The sequence below is a fragment of the Salmo salar genome, chromosome ssa28 (genome assembly GCF_905237065.1).
Source record: "Salmo salar chromosome ssa28, Ssal_v3.1, whole genome shotgun sequence".
Taxonomy (NCBI): domain Eukaryota; kingdom Metazoa; phylum Chordata; class Actinopteri; order Salmoniformes; family Salmonidae; genus Salmo; species Salmo salar.
The window spans coordinates 13,170,840-13,188,218 of record NC_059469.1 but is presented as its reverse complement, the minus strand read 5'-3'; the positions used below and the strand labels follow the sequence as shown (position 1 = coordinate 13,188,218).

Below are 17,379 nucleotides of genomic sequence, written 5' to 3'. Positions count from 1 at the left end.
AGCCAGTTTATAAAAATACATGCAGTATTACCTTGCTCTGAGCATGCACATTGGAGCACTGGAGGGTTGTATGGAGCCAAAAAGGTGCCAAAAGGTTGAACGTATGTATCATTAGGATCCATACGTAAAGAAAATCCATTCGTAAATTGTTAGGATCGTAAGAAAAGCCATGAGTGAAAGGTAAATGTGAAATTTCATCAGCAAATGACATCTAGCTAGCTGGCTAACTAACTAGCTTACACACAGTTGATCTCGGCTCGTGGCATATGATAGCTAGCGTTACCTAGTTAGTTAGCTCACGTCACTGACAAAATGACACATTGTTGTGCAAGGAGTAAGCGTGTCTAGCTAGCCACTGTTGAAGTACCAATTACAGTTATGGTAATGGTTAGCTAGCAAGGAGGATGAAATATCTCAAAGGAGAAAGTTTACTGTCCACAAGGTCGCCCTAGTCAAGGACCCACAATGCAGTACCTAGGTATAGTAATAAGTTATTGATTGGCGTTATTAGTTTTTCTAATGAGTTATCAAAAAGTAGCTAAGTTAGCTAGCTAAGTAGCCTAACACAAGTTTAACTGACATCAATAATAACCTCGTCACTCTGTCTTCGGGTTCTACAAATAAATGACATAATGGAGAGGCTTCAGACCAGCCTCTTGCGGGTGGTCAATTACCCAGCAATCGATTTAGACTTTTTGGAATTCACCTGCAATCAAGAGCTCACTTTCATCAGTGCCGTGTCTAACGTCAGTCACATCCCTGAATATGTTTTAGGACCTTTGATGGAACTGCTGAACCGTGTCAGAGGTTGAGAAGATGATGTACCTTAAGATGAGCCACTACACCTGGAGCAAGGACGAACCGGTAGGCCCAGACACACTGTACCTTAGAGCCAGCTCCAGGAACCGTTTGCCCAGTTTTTGCCAGGAGAAAGCATTGCACAAGTCCTTGGTGTGTCAGAACGCACTGTTGCCAGACGTATGAGAAAGAACGATCTATCAGTCCAGGGATCATCCTCTCAATGGCCGACGAGGAAATCAAATCCAACATGCCCCATGCAGACTAGAGAGTTGTGAAGGGAGCTTGCTCGCCCAGGGCCAATGTGCACAGTGGGCAAGGGTAAAGGCATCAATGCATCGAATCGTCAGCCAGGGTTATCCTTTGGATGACCAACATGGGTTGTGTTGTCCGACGAACATAGTCGGTGGCTGGGCCCCAGGAAGTTATGCATATAGACACCAACCACAAACTGATTAGTTTTCGAAACAAATCTAACACATGAATGTGTGTCTTTGTTTTAAATGAACGAAATGTTTTTAGAATTATGGGATATTGTGCTGGTGCATAAAAGTCCTTCATTTAAAGATTCAGACGTTTTATTAGACCCAATCCAATGTAGACTTTCAGAACTCATTACTATTGAAGATTCATTTGGCATGAAAAATACAAGTCACCAGTAGACAAGTGTAATATCTTGTACGTAACATGAAATTCTGAGGCTGAATATGCCGTATACTGAATTCTCTCATGCTTTGTTGTTTAACATTTTAAATGAGTCAAGTCAATGTGCTTATACATAGCAGCTGATATTTACGTAACATCTGCCCAGTTTGTTGAAAGTGTTATTAGCATCAAAGTAGTGTCCCTTTAGTATGGATTAGTTTCTTTCCTTGCCAAATTGATTTCTAATAGTAATAATGACACATTCTACAAGTCTACATTGGCTCAGACCATCAGTAGACAAGTGTAATGATATCTTGTATTTAACATAAGTATTTCTGAGGCTTAATATGCAGTGCATTCCCACATACGATGCTTTAACATTTTAAACTTGAGTAAACTTTATATGTACTTGTACACTGTTCTCGAAGATGTGGATGTCAATTAAGGCAGCCCTCCGCACCTCTCTGATTCAGAGGGGTTGGGTTAAATGCGGAAGACACATTTCAGTTGAATGCATTCAGTTATACAACTGACTAGTATCCCCCTTTCCCTTTACGTAGCAGCCAAAACTTACATAACTTGTCCAGTTTGTTGAATATTATTGCATAAAAAAATTCCAATGTATACTTGTAGAATTTTCATTACTATTGGAGAATTATTTGGCAATTAAAGACATCAGGAGTCTAGAGGTGAAATGACAGCTTGTATTTAACATACACATTTTTGGGCTAAATATGCAGAGCACTGGATTCTCACAGGATGCACTCTGTTTAAAATGTTAACTTCAAGTCAGCATTAAATGTACTAATACATAACATCTAGGGTCTGATAGCCCATACAGACTATTAATTAGAAAAATGACATTTTTTGATGCTTACGTATAGCATTCCCTTTGAATTCTAAATCCAGCCATAGACCAATTTAACTTTCCTTGACTTGCCCATTCAATGTACACGTTTCAGATAAACTGGAACAATTTCAAAAAACAACAACAGCCGGAGTAAGGGTAAGATTTGCAGTCTGTACTGATAAACTGCATGAGGGCTTATTTTACTTATAGTAAAATGTACTATGCTAAAGTTACCTGGCATAGGAACAATGGATGACAAACTGTGGCCAGATAAGCTGGCAGCAAATAACAAATGAAACATTTTAATGCCTCAAAACATGTCACAGTAACCTACTGGATTCAATTTGCCATTTGAAACATTGTGAAACCCTTGGCCACCATAGCAAATTGCCTGTGTGAAAACATGCTTACATTCCGCATAGGTTCTCATGTGTGCAGTTGGTAACACGTCAGTTTTTGAACAAACACGTACTGTAGGAAAACACAAACTGTGTCTAGGGTTGCACACAAGACAGTCATGAACAAACAAGACAGTCATGAACAAACAAGACAGTCATGACCAAAGAGGACGTTGATGATAAAATCACTCCTTTCTCTTGGTCGTAAGGACACGTGGGCTTGGCCACTCAACCCTGCATGACAGATGGGATGGTTACTCGCTCATATTGTTGTTTGCCTTCCATTGGTCCTGAAAGACAAGATTAATTCATTGCTGGCTCATATGCATAGTGTTTACTGTGGTGGGTTTTTGCTTTGTCATTATGGGGTATTGTGTGTAGATTAATAAGGGGGAAAAAACAATTTAATCAATTTTAGAATAAGGTTGTAACATAACAAAATGTGGAAAAAGTCAAGAGGTCTGAATACTTTCCGAATGCACTGGGTGTATGTATGTATGTATGTATGTATGTATGTATGTATGTTGTATATATATATGGGATTGGAAATTATGCAATTACATTGATGGAAGCCACAATCTATCTGCAATATTAAAGCTGATCTACCTCCTAAAAATATATATACAGTATATTCCAACACTTCATTGTGGCATTGTGCATTGTCAGGCACTTACAGTTGAAAGTTTAGGCTAACACACATGATTGCATAGCCGTTGTCACAAATACAGTTACAGTTCTATGAAATGTAATGAAATACAGTTTGAGTTTCAATGAATGATTAAGGTAATTAGTAAGAGATACAAAAAGCTTGAGAGCATACCACAGCCTCTGCATAAAGTTACTGTGAAACAAAGGTAAATAAAATCCCTTTTTCTCAGTTATACACTGAGCAGTTACTGCCTTTTTGCTTGGTAGGGCAGAATACTCCTGTGCCTTCTGGGAATATTATAACCACATCAATTAATGATTAATAAAATGTTTAATGATTCATTTCCTCTGTATTGAAGAGCTGGATAAGTATCTCCATATTAGAGACTGAAGAGCTGGATGCATGCCATGAAATCAGTGTAAAATATGACCATAGTGCACTTGCTTATTTTCAAAAAACTATTGTGTCAAAAGTACAGCCTGTCCTGAAAGTGCACTTCATTGCTTGTCCTGGAAGTGAACTTGATGAAGCCCACTCAGCATTTAGTGATGGTTAGTGTACTAAGTGCTGACACTCGCCTCCATGTCACCTGCTCTCCCTGCCCTGTCGGCATCCTCGTGCTCTCTCTCTCCTTCTCCCTCTCTCCTTCTCCCTCCCTCTATCCTTCTCTCTCTCCCTCCCTCTCCTTCTCTCTCTCCTTCTCTCTCTCCCCCCTCTCTCCCTCCCTCTCTCCCTCCCTCTCTCTACTCTGAACACACCAGAGTGAACATGAAATAAATATTATCTGTAAACTAATGATTATAAAGAATGTTGATACACATATGGAGGCCAACAGGAGTCTGTCTGTACATTAGGATTAGACTGTTGTGATGTCATTATTCGTAACCAACTAACTACAGGTCAATTGCAATGATGGGCCTGGAGCAACATTAATTATGATGTCGTAGGAACAACACTAACACGGCGATATCAGATCGTGCAAATATTGGTGGTTAAGACTATTTAACTATCAATATTTGCACGATCTGATATCGCCATGTTAGTGTTGTTCCTAAAACATAATTAAAGTTGCTCCAGGACCATCATTGCAACTGACGTGTAGTAAGTTGGTTACCCCAGTCCAAAGACAGAATATTCCCCTGCCCCCCACCCATTGACCTAACCCTAACCTCAGTGAGCCCTGTGCCCAAACCTAACCTCAGTGAGGTCTGTGCCTAAACCTAACCTCAGTGAGGTCTGTGCCTAAACCTAACCTCAGTGAGGTCTGTGCCTAAACCTAACCTCAGTGAGGTCTGTGCCTAAACCTAACCTCAGCTGTGCCAATATTAATTGTGTGTTAGGAACAACACCAACACGGTGATATCAGTTCAGTCATCAGTATTTGCTCCTTTACTCACTCACCTCCATGTCACCTGCTCTCCCTGCCCTGTTGATCAGGAATGGATTACTAACGATTTCTGATCTGAATGGCAATGATTATTATATCCAGAAACATTGACTCAATAAAGACATTAACGTTAGTTGAATACGCCCGCGTGAGTACCATTTTTGATCGCTGGGTGAATGTGACTTATGAACTTTCCAGGTGAGTTAGTATGATAGCTAACGTTAGTGATTGTTGATTGATTAGCACTCGCAAATCGGCCCGTTTTTACCAAAAACGTTTGTTTCCACACCATGCAATTACTGACACTTTTTTGCAAAATATTTATTTCCACAATTACAGTTCCGCGCAAAATGACGTGTTGACGTTAAAATCGTCACAATCGACAGTGAAATAGCCTACGTAACACTCATATTACATTCTAGTTTTCCACTTGTTAATACATTTGAAAGTAATGAAATAGAAAGACAGTACAGTGTTTGACATCGATTATCTGTACCCACAACAGTCGAGCAACGGCTTCTGCTGGGGTACGGCAACACCACTTGGACAAGCCACACGCAGAACTGCAGTACACAGTAATACTAGAACCGGTAGTAATAATAATGGCAATTTGTTAAGTTATAATTATGATTACATTTGCTAATGATTATTTCGGACAGCGGTGCGTGGTTGCCTGCCTTAGCATAGCACCAAAAAAAAGTTGTTCTATTTTTTATATCAATACGTTGGGGGAGGGGGGGGGGGACATTTTGAGCATATTTGAAAAATTGGGCGGGAGGTGTCCCCCCCAATACATATTATAATTACGGCCCTGGTGCATGTAAACCTTACTCACTGTGACATGAGGTTATTTCCTCATGTTCATGAGTTTCATGAACATCGAAATTGCACTTAGTTCCAGACCACCAGGAGGCAATGTCTGACACAAAATACACTTCCAGAGACCGAGTGGCCAAACAATGCATACCAAAAGCAGTCCATTTGCATCCTCTCATGTCTACTAATTACCTCAAAAATGCAAACCCAGATAAAAACCCAGTCCTAAAAGCTCTTACCTATCTGTTATTTTTAAGAAAACAAACAGTTCTCAGACCACCATGCTGGACTATTGGACCCAGGTGTGGAGGAGAATGTATAGAACATCATACAATTATATATGACAAAACCTGTTTTTTAGGGCAGATAGAGGAAATGATAAAAATGGCTACTCCTGTCATCTGAGCTTCATTGATTTGACCTTGGACCTTGTTGTTTTTTCTCTGAGTGAGTTATCTCAGATAGCCATCAGGGCTACCAGGGAGGTCTAAAGTGAATGTTTTCAGAATGAGTTATTACCTAAAGATGAACCTCACCAAGGTTAAGGCCAGTCACTCAGACAGCACAAACACCACTGGTCCTGGAAAGCTGCAGGATGTTTCAGATGGGTCAGAATAGAGAAGAGTACACTTTTGGAATGATCTAAAATTACACTTTGGTTTGTTCAACCTATTCTATTCAGTTTGTCTGAAATCAAATAAAGAATTTTTCAGATCAATGTGATTTTTGGAATTGAATGAAAGCTTCTTAATTGCTTTCAACACCTCATGGCATGTGCATTGAAAAGCAGTGGGGGCAATGTAGCGGCGGCAGCCAATCAGAAGAGTTGGAGGTGTTGTTTATTGGGGGTGTGGCTTTCAGTTTGTTATTTTTGTCCACCCGTGAGATTGAATGTCATTCCAGTTAATCTGGTCTATTTGGATTTGTTTTTCCAATTTAAACCTGAATACTGCCAGCTTCTGTAAAGATACTGCCATAAGTGCACATGAAACTAAACAGCCTGATAAGATGTCTGCGATAAGGTAGCCATAGTCAGTTATGATATTGTGGTAAGTAAATGTAGCCTAGTGGTTAAGAGTGTAGGGACAGAAACTGAAGGCTGGTTTGAATCCCTGAGCCAACTAGGTAAAAAAAATCTGTTCATGTTCTTTTGTGCAAGGCACTTAACCCTAATTGCTCCTGTTAGTTGCTCTGGATAAGACAATCCAATTGTTTGTAACTCCCAGGAGGACTACAAAGGAAAGAAATCTGTATTAAGTGTGTGTCACCCTTGCCCTCTCTCATGTGTGTATGCACGCATGCACGCATGCACATTGTGTATGAGCATCTCTGAGCTGCATGCGTTGTTCCCTTGGCGTGGCCAGTAGGTTGACATTAGGTTGTATTTGTTATTTATTAGGTTTAACGAAAGGGGAAAAGTAGACTTGAAATATAGGTTTGGTAATAATCAAATATAACTGTTGGCATTGAATTATATATTTGGTTTCAACAAATGTAGTTTTTTTTTCAAATGAGAATTAATTTACTTGTAATCAGTTGAAGTATTTTTTGGGGGGGTTGATCCAAATAGTACTTTTTTTTAAGTGTATATCATCGTCTCTGTCACTCACCCTTGCATCCACCAGAGCCAATCCCAGTCCTCTATCTCCTCTCTGTAGCTCTAGAGTAAACACCTCTTCATCCTCCTGATGCTCAGTCTCTGGTTCAACCAGCTCCAGGCTGTGGGGGGTGTTAGGAGGGGTGAGGAGGCAGGAGGGGTCCAGGGCAGACCTCCTCTGGGTGAGGGGGCTTAGGTCTGTCTCTCTGAACTGGAGCTCCAGGCTCTTCAGCTTCTGGGTCAGTAGGGCCCCACAAGAGTTCAAATCACTTGGGGGAGAAGGGCTTTGCTGGGGGGGAAAGGGCGTAGATAATTGAGAGGGGGGTGATGGGGGAGAGGGGCTGGGGAGAGAGGCCAGAGGTAGGACCTTCTCTACGGGGGGGGATTTGAGAGACTCCAGGGAGGCCTTTGGGAGAGTTGCCATTTTTGTCAGCTTGGCTTCCGTGGGAACAGCATAATCCTGTGGGAGTTCCAGAACAAAGCATATGAGTTCTAAAAGAGTTCTAGAACAAAATAGTTCCACAAAAAAGTAGTAAACCAGTATCATATAGATATAAACCCATGTCTAATTAATTCAAGCAACAGTTGTGAACCAAATGTGTTACCTGTTGCGTGTGCATATGACTGAAGTTCCCTGGTGACTCTTTGACAGACAGGTTGCTGATAAACTCCTGAAGCCTCCTGAGCTGTCCAGCCAGACCTGAGTCTGTCACCTCTTCCCCGAGCCCCAGGCTGAAACCAGAGCTGGGCAGCACCAGGGGAGGGTGGCTGTCAAAACTCTCCAGGATATCAGCTAGTGAGAGGAGGGCAAGAGGGGTTAAGAGAAAGTAAATCAAAGGATCATGTAGCACAAATATCATGTAGTCATCATACTGTGTCTATGTTGCTGGTTTGCTTGTCTCAGTTTGAAATGGCAACAGTGAAAAAACAAAGCCACAAAACAAGCCAGACGTTTACTATAGTGGACTAACAGCAGACAATCAACCAACTGACCGGTGTTCTGTGTAGCTAGTTGATCCTCATCAGAAGGGGCCCAGTGTGGGGGCCAGGGTGTGGCTGGGCTGTAGCCTCTCAGCAGGTGGTGGAGCTGGGCTGGACTCAGACTGGGGAACGCACACCGCAGGGACTCCCAGGAGGACTACAGGGAAAATGTGTGTGTGGAGGGGTGAGTGTGTGTGTGTCACCTCCTCTCTCCCGTGTGTGTGTGTGTGTGTGTGTGTGTGTGTGTGTGTGTGTGTGTGTGTGTGTGTGCGCACATGCAGGTGTGTATGAGCGTCTCTGACCTGCATTAGTTGTTCCCTTGGAGTGGCCAGTAGGTTGACAGCAGAGGAGAGTGTGTGGAGATGTTCCACAACTAAGTCACCCAGTCCAGATCCAGATCCTTGGGCCCAGTCCAGTAGCAGGTCTAGGTTAGCGCTGATATGGACCCCTCTGGACCACTGGTAGAATTCATCCTCTGAACCTTCACTCACAAAAAGATCAGTGTTAATGACGTAGAAAGAGAATGTGTGTGTGTGTGTGTGTGTGTGTGTGTGTGTGTGTGTGTGTGTGTGTTGTGTGTCCTCACCTCTCTCCATGAGTGTGTTGAACAGTGAAGCATTGATGAAGTAGAAGAGATAGGCCAGGAGCTGAGAGGAGATCTCATGGTGGAGCTGACAGTCCTGTAGCAGTCTGCTGGTCTCTGTCAGGACCTCCAGAACCTGGTCTGTCTCTCCAGGGACCTGCACACCACTGCTATCCAGGAACGTCTCATTTTGCTCGGGGAGAAGCAGCCCACTGCTCCCCCTGAATGGGTCACTGTCCAGCAAACTAGGCAGAATTGGGTACAGAGTCTAGATGGGATACAAAGACAAGATACTGTATATACAATATAACAAATTATACCGCTCCCCCTGCAGCAGAATGGTTTCGCTGTGAATGTGGGTGTTTGACCAGAGATGAGGTCTGACAGAGAGAGTAGTGGGAGACTAGACTACAGTTAATGTCTGCAGCCACTCTCTCTCTCTTATTTCTTCTCAGCCAAAAGCCCCCTTTCTTCTGCTCTACAGGGCAGGCTAGCTATGACAATGATAGCTTTGTTCTGGCTAATTGTAGTCAGACAGAACAAGCCCCCCCCCCCACACCCATCCCTGTCCCTCAGCACTCTCCTCTCCCCCACCCCACCCCTCTTCCCAATCTCACTTGGCACTGGAAACACCAGCCAGCGAGCTCCGTGGATTGACATTCCTACAGAGCTGAATATGTATTGTGAAAAAAGCCTGTGAATCTGGCTTGTGTGGGCTTGGCATGATAAACTGCTGAGTGGTACAGTACAGAAACTCTGAGTGACTTCCTCTCCTTCACATCCCTTTACAGTATAGTACAGCAGTATAGTGACTATATATCTCCATGCTTATTGCTCTGGTTTATTAGCCTATATACTGTACATTCATGAGTCCTAAGCCGTTGCATATATCAGCGTAACGTTTCCCATGACATCCAAACAGGAGACACTGGAAATCAGGAGAAATAGACCCAAACAATGTGTCCATGTTTTCATTTGGAAAATGTAGCTCATCACCAGATGCCCAACAAAACAATGACCCACCCTCAACATGTTCCAGTGTTTCACTGTAATGCCACATGTAGCCATGGCACTTATCATGCCCTGTAGGCTGAGAGTGTGTGTGTGTGTGTGTGTGTGTGTGTGTGTGTGTGTGTGTTCATGCCAGGTCCTCCTCTGGGACCGGACGATCACCAGAAGAGGCTTTTGTTTTCCAGCCCACACCAGCATCTGTTTCCCCTACACCAGATGGAATGGCACGACATGATCCCAACATCAGCACACACACTTTCATTTCTGTTATTATAGCTTTAGACAGACCATTCAGCTCTGTTTGGTTTACATTTGAATTTGCTCAGAAAACGGTAGCACATGCACAGTACAGGCCCACATGCAACACACCCACACCCACCCACCCACCCAGACCAGACCAGTAGTCTCAGAACGGTGTGACAAAGGAGAGTATTGAGAGGGAGAATATAAATTCTGAGCTCCTGTCTCTTGAACACCCCCCCACAGAACACACCTTGACACATAGTCACACATATAGGCAGCCCTCGATAAACACCCTTTTCCTATCAAAAATAACCCTGGCTGCCATACAAAGATGAATAGAGATCTGTGAAGAAGTGGGGCTTTGAGAAGCTTTCCCCATGAATGTTAGCCTGGCGCACACACACACACACACACACACACACACACACACACACACACACAAGCACACACAGCTCGCCTCTGCTGCTAACACATTCCTAGCATTGTTTGGTCCAGTCCAACTGTCAGAACTAACTGGCGCTCTAGTCCTGACATATATGATCGATGAGGAGATCTACATCCAGAGAAACCCACCAACCACACAATCACCAGAACTACAGAGCTCTGCACAGCTCTAGGAGCAACACAATCACCAGAACTACAGAGCTCTGCACAGCTCTAGGAGCAACACAATCACCAGAACTACAGAGCTCTGCACAGCTCTAGGAGCAACACTAGCTTAGAACCACACAATCACTAGGACTACACAGCTTGAGTAGGATCATGAGCTCAAAACAGAGATTTCGAGGATAGATTTGGAAAAAGGAATCATGAGACACACCAATAAACCACTAGATTTACATGAATTTAGATATAGCAATAAGTATTACATTGTCATCCATGAATGAACATACATGACCTAAACATCTGGAAAACCTCAGGATCGTATGACTCAAATGCATCCCAGCACAGCAGAAATGGATACTGAGGCCAGGTAGTTCACAGACTGGACAGCCATTTCCTTCTGCATTGTGCAAAAATATGTAAACCACAAACTTATCTAGAGTGTTGTGTGTTGGGGCTGTGTCGCAGAGCATCATGGAAGTTGTGTGTGTTGAGATGATCACGTTTCAGATAAATGGTTGACCTGTATTCCTGTCTCCCGTCTCATCATTATTGAATTGTTATAAAGATGTGGTTATGAAACCCAGGTGACATAACAAAAGATTGACGACGAGTAAGTCTGAACCTACAGCAACTATTCTGTCCAGAAGATGTTGGTTTTTAGAAGTTTAAAACTTATTTTCCGTGGTACTGGCTCTATGTTACCACAGTGTATTGCTAGCAGAGGCACGTGAATAGTCGAGCTAGCTAAGAGAGAAAGTTAGCGTCGTCATGAACGGCAGAAAAGGATTCAAGATGGACGTCGTAGAAGGAAAACAAAGAGATTAAAATGGGAGGGATATACAGTAAAGGAAATAACATTTATTCAACTGTGAAGACAAACTCTGGAATTAAAAACTGCTAAATGAGCTAACTTGAGGATGAAAAGTCAGTGAGTGAAGTGAATGAAGATCACGTGACTGAGGAAAATGTGGTTGAGGACAATATTTAAGTGAGCGATAATCAGGAGCCTATTGAGAAATGAAAAATGTCTGGAATTGTTTGAAATGTTGGACAGCTTGATGAAAGTGTTGAGCAGTGGAGCTCATAACAAATGGTTTGAATATTTTATTGTAAATTACATTGATGAGGACAAAATTGTGCAATTTGTTTTGTTTGTGTTACGGGGCCAAAGACATTAGTTTACTATGCAGCCTGCTACAGGGGAAAGGGGAAGCACAACGGAAGCACGTGCCTTCATTTTTCAGTTGTACCTCTCTGAATCAGAGAGGTGCGGAGGGCTGCCTTAATCGACATCCACGTCTTCGGCGCCCGGGAAACTGTGGGTTAACTGCCTTGCTCAGGGGCAGAACAACAGATTTTTTACCTTGTCAGCTCTAACCACTAGGTTACCTGCTGCCCCTACAGCCAGTCAGGTCAGGTAATAAGACGTATGGGGATATTGTGGAAATACTGAAAGGACACGTTTCACCAAAACCACTAGTTGCTTAAAGGTTTAGGTTCCACAGAAGAAATCCGGAAGAGGGAGAATCAGATGACAATGCTTTGCTGCTGCATTAAATAAACTATCAGAGTTTATTGATGACAACATTAGAGACAGACTAGTATGTGGGCTACAGAGTGAAGCTACACAAAAGAGACTATTGACTGAAAGTAATCTGACCTTGTCAAGAGCCATTGAAGGTCAGTGTGTCCATGGAACTAGCTGCTAAAGAGGCTCAGCACTTGAGTTCATCAGGAAAAGTGCACAGAGTTGGAACTGAAAATCCCAGATAGAGAAATGAAGGCACATGCTTCCGCTGTGGCACGGGGGGACATCAGGCTGGTGTAAGGACATGGATTGCCGAGCCTGTGTTAAAAAAGGGCCTCACTGAGCGAGCGTGCAGAAACAAAAAGAGAAAATGTCAAAGACTGAAAAGAAGAAAGAAACATTCCAACAAAAGGAAAAAGAGACATGTTCACGCTTTTGAGCAAGAGACCACTGAGATGAATGACTCATCCGACGAGGAAGTCGAACTGAATATACGGACTGTGGCAGGGCTACTATGTCTCTCAGTTGCTAGAGGCAACCAGTGCATATGGAGATAGACACAGGGGCAGTTGTATCTCGTGTCAGACACAGTCTACAAAAAGACACAAACACTTTCCACTTCAACAAGTACACATCGTGTTAAAGACTTACACAGGTGAATCTGTCGCCGTGAGAGGCATCACTGAGGTCACTGTTTAGTTAAATGGACAAACTGAAAAGTTCCCACTCTACGTTGTGAAAGGGGACTATTCATCACTACTGGGCAGTTTGTGAATCACACTGGATTGCAATGACACATGGAGACACAAGCGGCCATCTTAAATAAACATGTACAAGTCTTTAATGGAGAGCTGGGTAGCATGAAAGACATTACAGCAGGGGTGTCAAACATACTGTCCATGGTGTGGTTTGAGTAAAATATATATTAAAAGAAAGTATTCAGTATTCTTTTTCCAAATTTTATTATGCTACAGCCTTATTCTAAAATTGATCAAATATATACTTTTCTCATCAATCTACAGACAATTCTTGCAAATGTATAAAAAAAAAACCCCGGACAAATCACATTTACGTAAGTATTCAGACCCTTTACTTAGTACTTTGTTGATGCAACTTTGGCAGCGATTACAGCCTTGAGTCTTCTTGGGTATGACGTTACAAGCCTGGCACACCTGTATTGGGGGAGTTTCTCCCGTTCTTCTCTGCAGATCCTCTCAAGCTCTGTCAGGTTGGATGGGGAGTGTTGATGCACTGCTATTTTCAGGTCTCTCCAGAGATGTTCGATCGGGTTCAAGTCCGGCCTCTGGCTGGGCCACTCAAGAACATTCAGAGACTTGTCCCGAAGCCACTCCTGCGTTGTCTTGGCTGTTCGCTTAGGGTCATTGTCCTGTTGGAAGCTGAACCTTTGCCCCAGTCTGAGGTCTTGAGCGCTCTGGATCAGTTTTCCATCAAGGATCTCTGTACTTTGCTCTGTTCATCTTTCCTTTGATCCTGACTAGTCTCCCAGTCCCTGCTGATGAAAAACATCACAGCATGATGCTGCCAACACAATGCTTCACCGTAGGGATGGTTCCAGGTTTCCTCCAGATGTAACGCTTGGCATTCAGGCCAAAGAGTTCAATCTTGGTTTCATCAGACCAGAGAATCTTATTTCTCATGCTCTGAGAGTCTTTACGTGCCTTTTGGCAAACTCCAAGTGGGCTGTCATGTGCCTTTTTCTGAGGAGTGGCTTCCGTCTGGCCACTCTACCATAAAGGCCTGATTGGTGGAGTGCTGCAGAGATGGTTGTCCTTCTGGAAGGTTCTCCCATCTCCACAGAGAAATTCTGGAGTCCCTGTCAGAGTGACCATCGGGTTCTTGGTCACCTCTCTGACCAAGGCCCTTCTGCCCCGATTGCTCAGTTTGGACAGGCGGCCAGCTCTAGGAAGAGTCTTGGTGGTTCCAAACTTCTTTAAGTTAAGAATGAGTAGGCCACTGTGTTCTTGGGGACCTTCAAAACTGCAGAAATGTTTTGGTACCCTTCCCCAGATCTGTGCCTCAACACAATCCTGTCTCAGAGCTCTCTGGACAAATCCTTTGACCTCATGGATTGGTTTTTGCTCTGACATGCACTGTCAACTGTGGGACCTTATATAGACAAGGGTGTGCCTTTTCAAATCATGTCCAATCAATTGAATTTACCACAGGTGGACTCCAATCAAGTTGTAGAAACATCTCAAGGAAGATCAATGGAAACTGTATGCACCTGAGCTCATTTTCGAGTCTCATAGCAATGGGTCTGAATACTTATGTAAATAAGGTATTTCAGTTATTAGTTGTTGTTTTTTTGCAAAAATTTCTAAAAGCCTGTTTTTGCTTTGCCATTATGGGGTATTGTGTGTAGATTGATGAGGGGAAAACATTATGTAATACATTTTAGAATAAGGCTGCAACATAATAAAATGTGCAAAAATTCAAGGGGTCTGAATACTTTATGAATGCACTGAGGTAATTATTAGTCGAGTATAGTTTTCAAACTCGATCTTACCAAAATTAAAAAATAACTGTTGGCCGTCTCTTTGAGTAGGTGAATATACATACCGTAATTTCCGGACTATTAAGCGCACCTGAATATAAGCCGCATCCACTGAATAAAAAAATATATTTTGAACATAAATAAGCCGCACATGTCTATAAGCCGCAGGTGCCTACCGGTACATTGAAACAAATTAACTTTACACAGGCTTTAACGAAACACGGCTTGTAACAAAAATAAATAGGCTCGGTAAAAAAATAAATAGGCTTTAACAAAGGCTGTAAAAAAAAAATAGCTAACGAAACACGGCTTGAAATGAAACACGGCTTGTAACAAAAATAAAAAATTAGCAGTAAGCTTTAGTTGTCTTTTTGCACTGAGTCAATTCCTCACGCTGCTGTTTCCAACGTCTTATCATCGACTCATTAAGACCAAGCTCCCATGCAGCAGCTCTATTTCCTTTTCCAACAGGCAGATCAATCGCCTTCAACTTGAAAGCTGCATCATATGCATTTCTCCGTGTCTTTGCCATGATGAGGGTGACAAAATGACTACCGTAATCAGAATGATGGGAAGTTTGAGAATTCGCTCGATTTAATCTAAACAGTAAACAAAAAAAAGTTGTTTGACCTTAACCCGTTCGGCAATTTCATTGGTCTAATGAAAGCTTCATGCCGCCAAAAAACTGAGCACGTCACAGAATGTGTTTTTTTTGAGAAAAAACGGCAAAAATCCATATATTAGCCGCGTCATTGTTTAAGCCGCGAGGTTCAAAGTTGGGAAAAAAGTTACGGCTTATAGTCCGGAATTTACGGTACATTGTAATCTTGTTGATCAACGTCTCAACCAAATGTTACCCAATTACGAAGTGTGCCCAGTGGGCAGTTACTGTTGAGTAAAGCCACACCGACAGAACCACCAGTCATGATGGGTCCAGAATTGTTACTGGGTGACACCCTAACCCAGTCGTCATCACCTTGGGGCTCACAGTCATGTTCTCACGACACTGACTCAGCCGCAACAACACAAGTGTGTGATGAGACTGTGACACAGGCTACTCAAATACCTACACCTGTGTCAACGCCTCAGTCAAGAGACGTTGTTGAGAGTCAGGTTGACCGCCGTTACCCTACAAGAGTTAGGCTGGAACCTAGATGCTTGGACTTGTAGAACAATTATTGTCGTTCACAATGGGGACAATTTAACTAGGTGGGGAGGAGATGTTGTATATTGGGGTTGTGCCGCAGAGCATCATGGGAGTTATGTGTGTTAAGATGATCATGTTCCAGATAAATGGTTGAAGTGTTTCCAGTCTCCTGTCTCATCATAATTGAATTGTTATAAAGACGTGGTTATGAAACCCAGGAGACATAACAGAGAAGGTTGTATCTGTTGGATGAATCACTTGTCATTAGCTGTAGACTGAGTCAGTTGAAATGCCATTGCACCAATGCTGTCATGATTACCTAACACCTTTTTTGCACTATTGGTTAGAGCCTGTAAGTAAGCATTTCACTGTAAGGTCTACACCTGCTGTATTCGGAGCACGTGACAAATAAACTTTGATTTGATTTGTACAGTTCAATAGGTCACCGCTGCTAACCTGCTAGCCTGCCTATCCCTGAACCCTCTCCGGGAATCTAATCTGTTTCCTCTTTGGATAAACTATAGTGATGATGCTCTTTCCCTCCCACTTCCTTCCTGGACAGGAAACAGATACGGAACGGTGCCATGGCCTCGTCTGCCTCAGTAAGCATACAACTGACTTCCAGTTAGCGTAGCATTTAGCATAGGCTGCACCTAACGCTCGGCTTGAGTTAATTTACCTTGGCTAATGCTAATGCTAACATGGCTAACGCTTGACGTGGCAACCTGTACATGACTAAGTCATGTTCTCTTGGTTTGGGTGGTACTGTAGTGTGCAGTCACAGGTCACAGGCAGGGTTAGGCAGAGGGTGGTGGAGGTGGGTGAGGACTGTGTCTATGACTAGGACTGTGTCTAACAACTATCCCTGACCCTCACCAAGGAGTGATCAAAAGATGACAAAGTAAACTTCCATTGTGGAATTCTTTGTCAGACTACACACTGACTGATGGTGTGCCGACTGATATAGGGCAACCAGCTGTACCCCAGCTGCCAATAGGTCCTCTCAAACAGTATACACACACACACACACCTGGCAACACTTCTAAACTCCGTAATGACAAGAGGCCTGACGCACGCGCACACACACACACACAGCCCTACAATACCCCTGCTGTCTGTCTGTGGCCAGCAATAAAGCCCCTAGTGTAGCAGTCCAATAAGGCTGCTCTATCAGAAAACCTCTCTCAGGGCTCTACTCTAGAGAGGACTAACTAACTGGACTCTTTGTACCGACTCCCTCTCTGTTTTTCTTTCTCAGACTAAGAGACACAACAAACCCATCAGGCCCTGAAGGGAAAAGCTAAAGCAAGGTGAGCTAACTACTACATCAGGGGATATGTAGAGTGTTGCTGAGGAGTTTAGTCCGTTAAAGTTCTGCAGTTGTAGGCCAGAGTTGTGTACCCCTGGTCTAGTCTCTGGTGCTGAACTCACTAAAAATGTGACTGATGGAGTTTAAAGTTCAGGTGTGTGGGATACTGACCTTGGTGAGGTAGTAGACACACTGCTGAAAGGTCAACATGATAACTTCCTCCAGAACCGTCATGGCTTCTTCACTGGCCGACCTCACACACGACAGCCTTATCTCCAACAGGGCTGACAACAAACAGAAAATATAGGTAAATGTC

At 43.1% G+C, this 17,379-nt stretch overlaps 1 protein-coding gene and 1 long non-coding RNA gene across 3 annotated transcripts in view; one reads left to right on the top strand and one right to left on the bottom strand.

The window, feature by feature from the left end:
- Positions 1 to 17,379, bottom strand: part of LOC106589507 (ras-interacting protein 1) — a 63,134-nt gene that overhangs the window by 6,664 nt on the left and 39,091 nt on the right. The window contains exons 11-17 of one of the 2 annotated variants that reach the window (XM_014179580.2): positions 17,235 to 17,347; positions 8,708 to 8,972; positions 8,424 to 8,602; positions 8,134 to 8,278; positions 7,746 to 7,933; positions 7,154 to 7,600; positions 1,359 to 2,981 (exon numbers count right to left, since the gene is read on the bottom strand). In XM_014179580.2, the coding sequence (XP_014035055.2) occupies positions 2,946 to 2,981; positions 7,154 to 7,600; positions 7,746 to 7,933; positions 8,134 to 8,278; positions 8,424 to 8,602; positions 8,708 to 8,972; positions 17,235 to 17,347 (1,373 nt within the window). In that variant the 3' untranslated portion in view covers positions 1,359 to 2,945. Of the gene's footprint in view, positions 1 to 1,358; positions 2,982 to 7,153; positions 7,601 to 7,745; positions 7,934 to 8,133; positions 8,279 to 8,423; positions 8,603 to 8,707; positions 8,973 to 17,234; positions 17,348 to 17,379 lie in introns of those variants that run through there. The other variant, XM_014179579.2, reaches the window with a different exon arrangement.
- Positions 37 to 17,371, top strand: LOC106589509 (uncharacterized). The gene is made up of 5 exons (XR_001324859.2): positions 37 to 180; positions 775 to 864; positions 16,317 to 16,356; positions 17,013 to 17,064; positions 17,289 to 17,371. It is a non-coding gene; the product is annotated as an uncharacterized lncRNA (long non-coding RNA).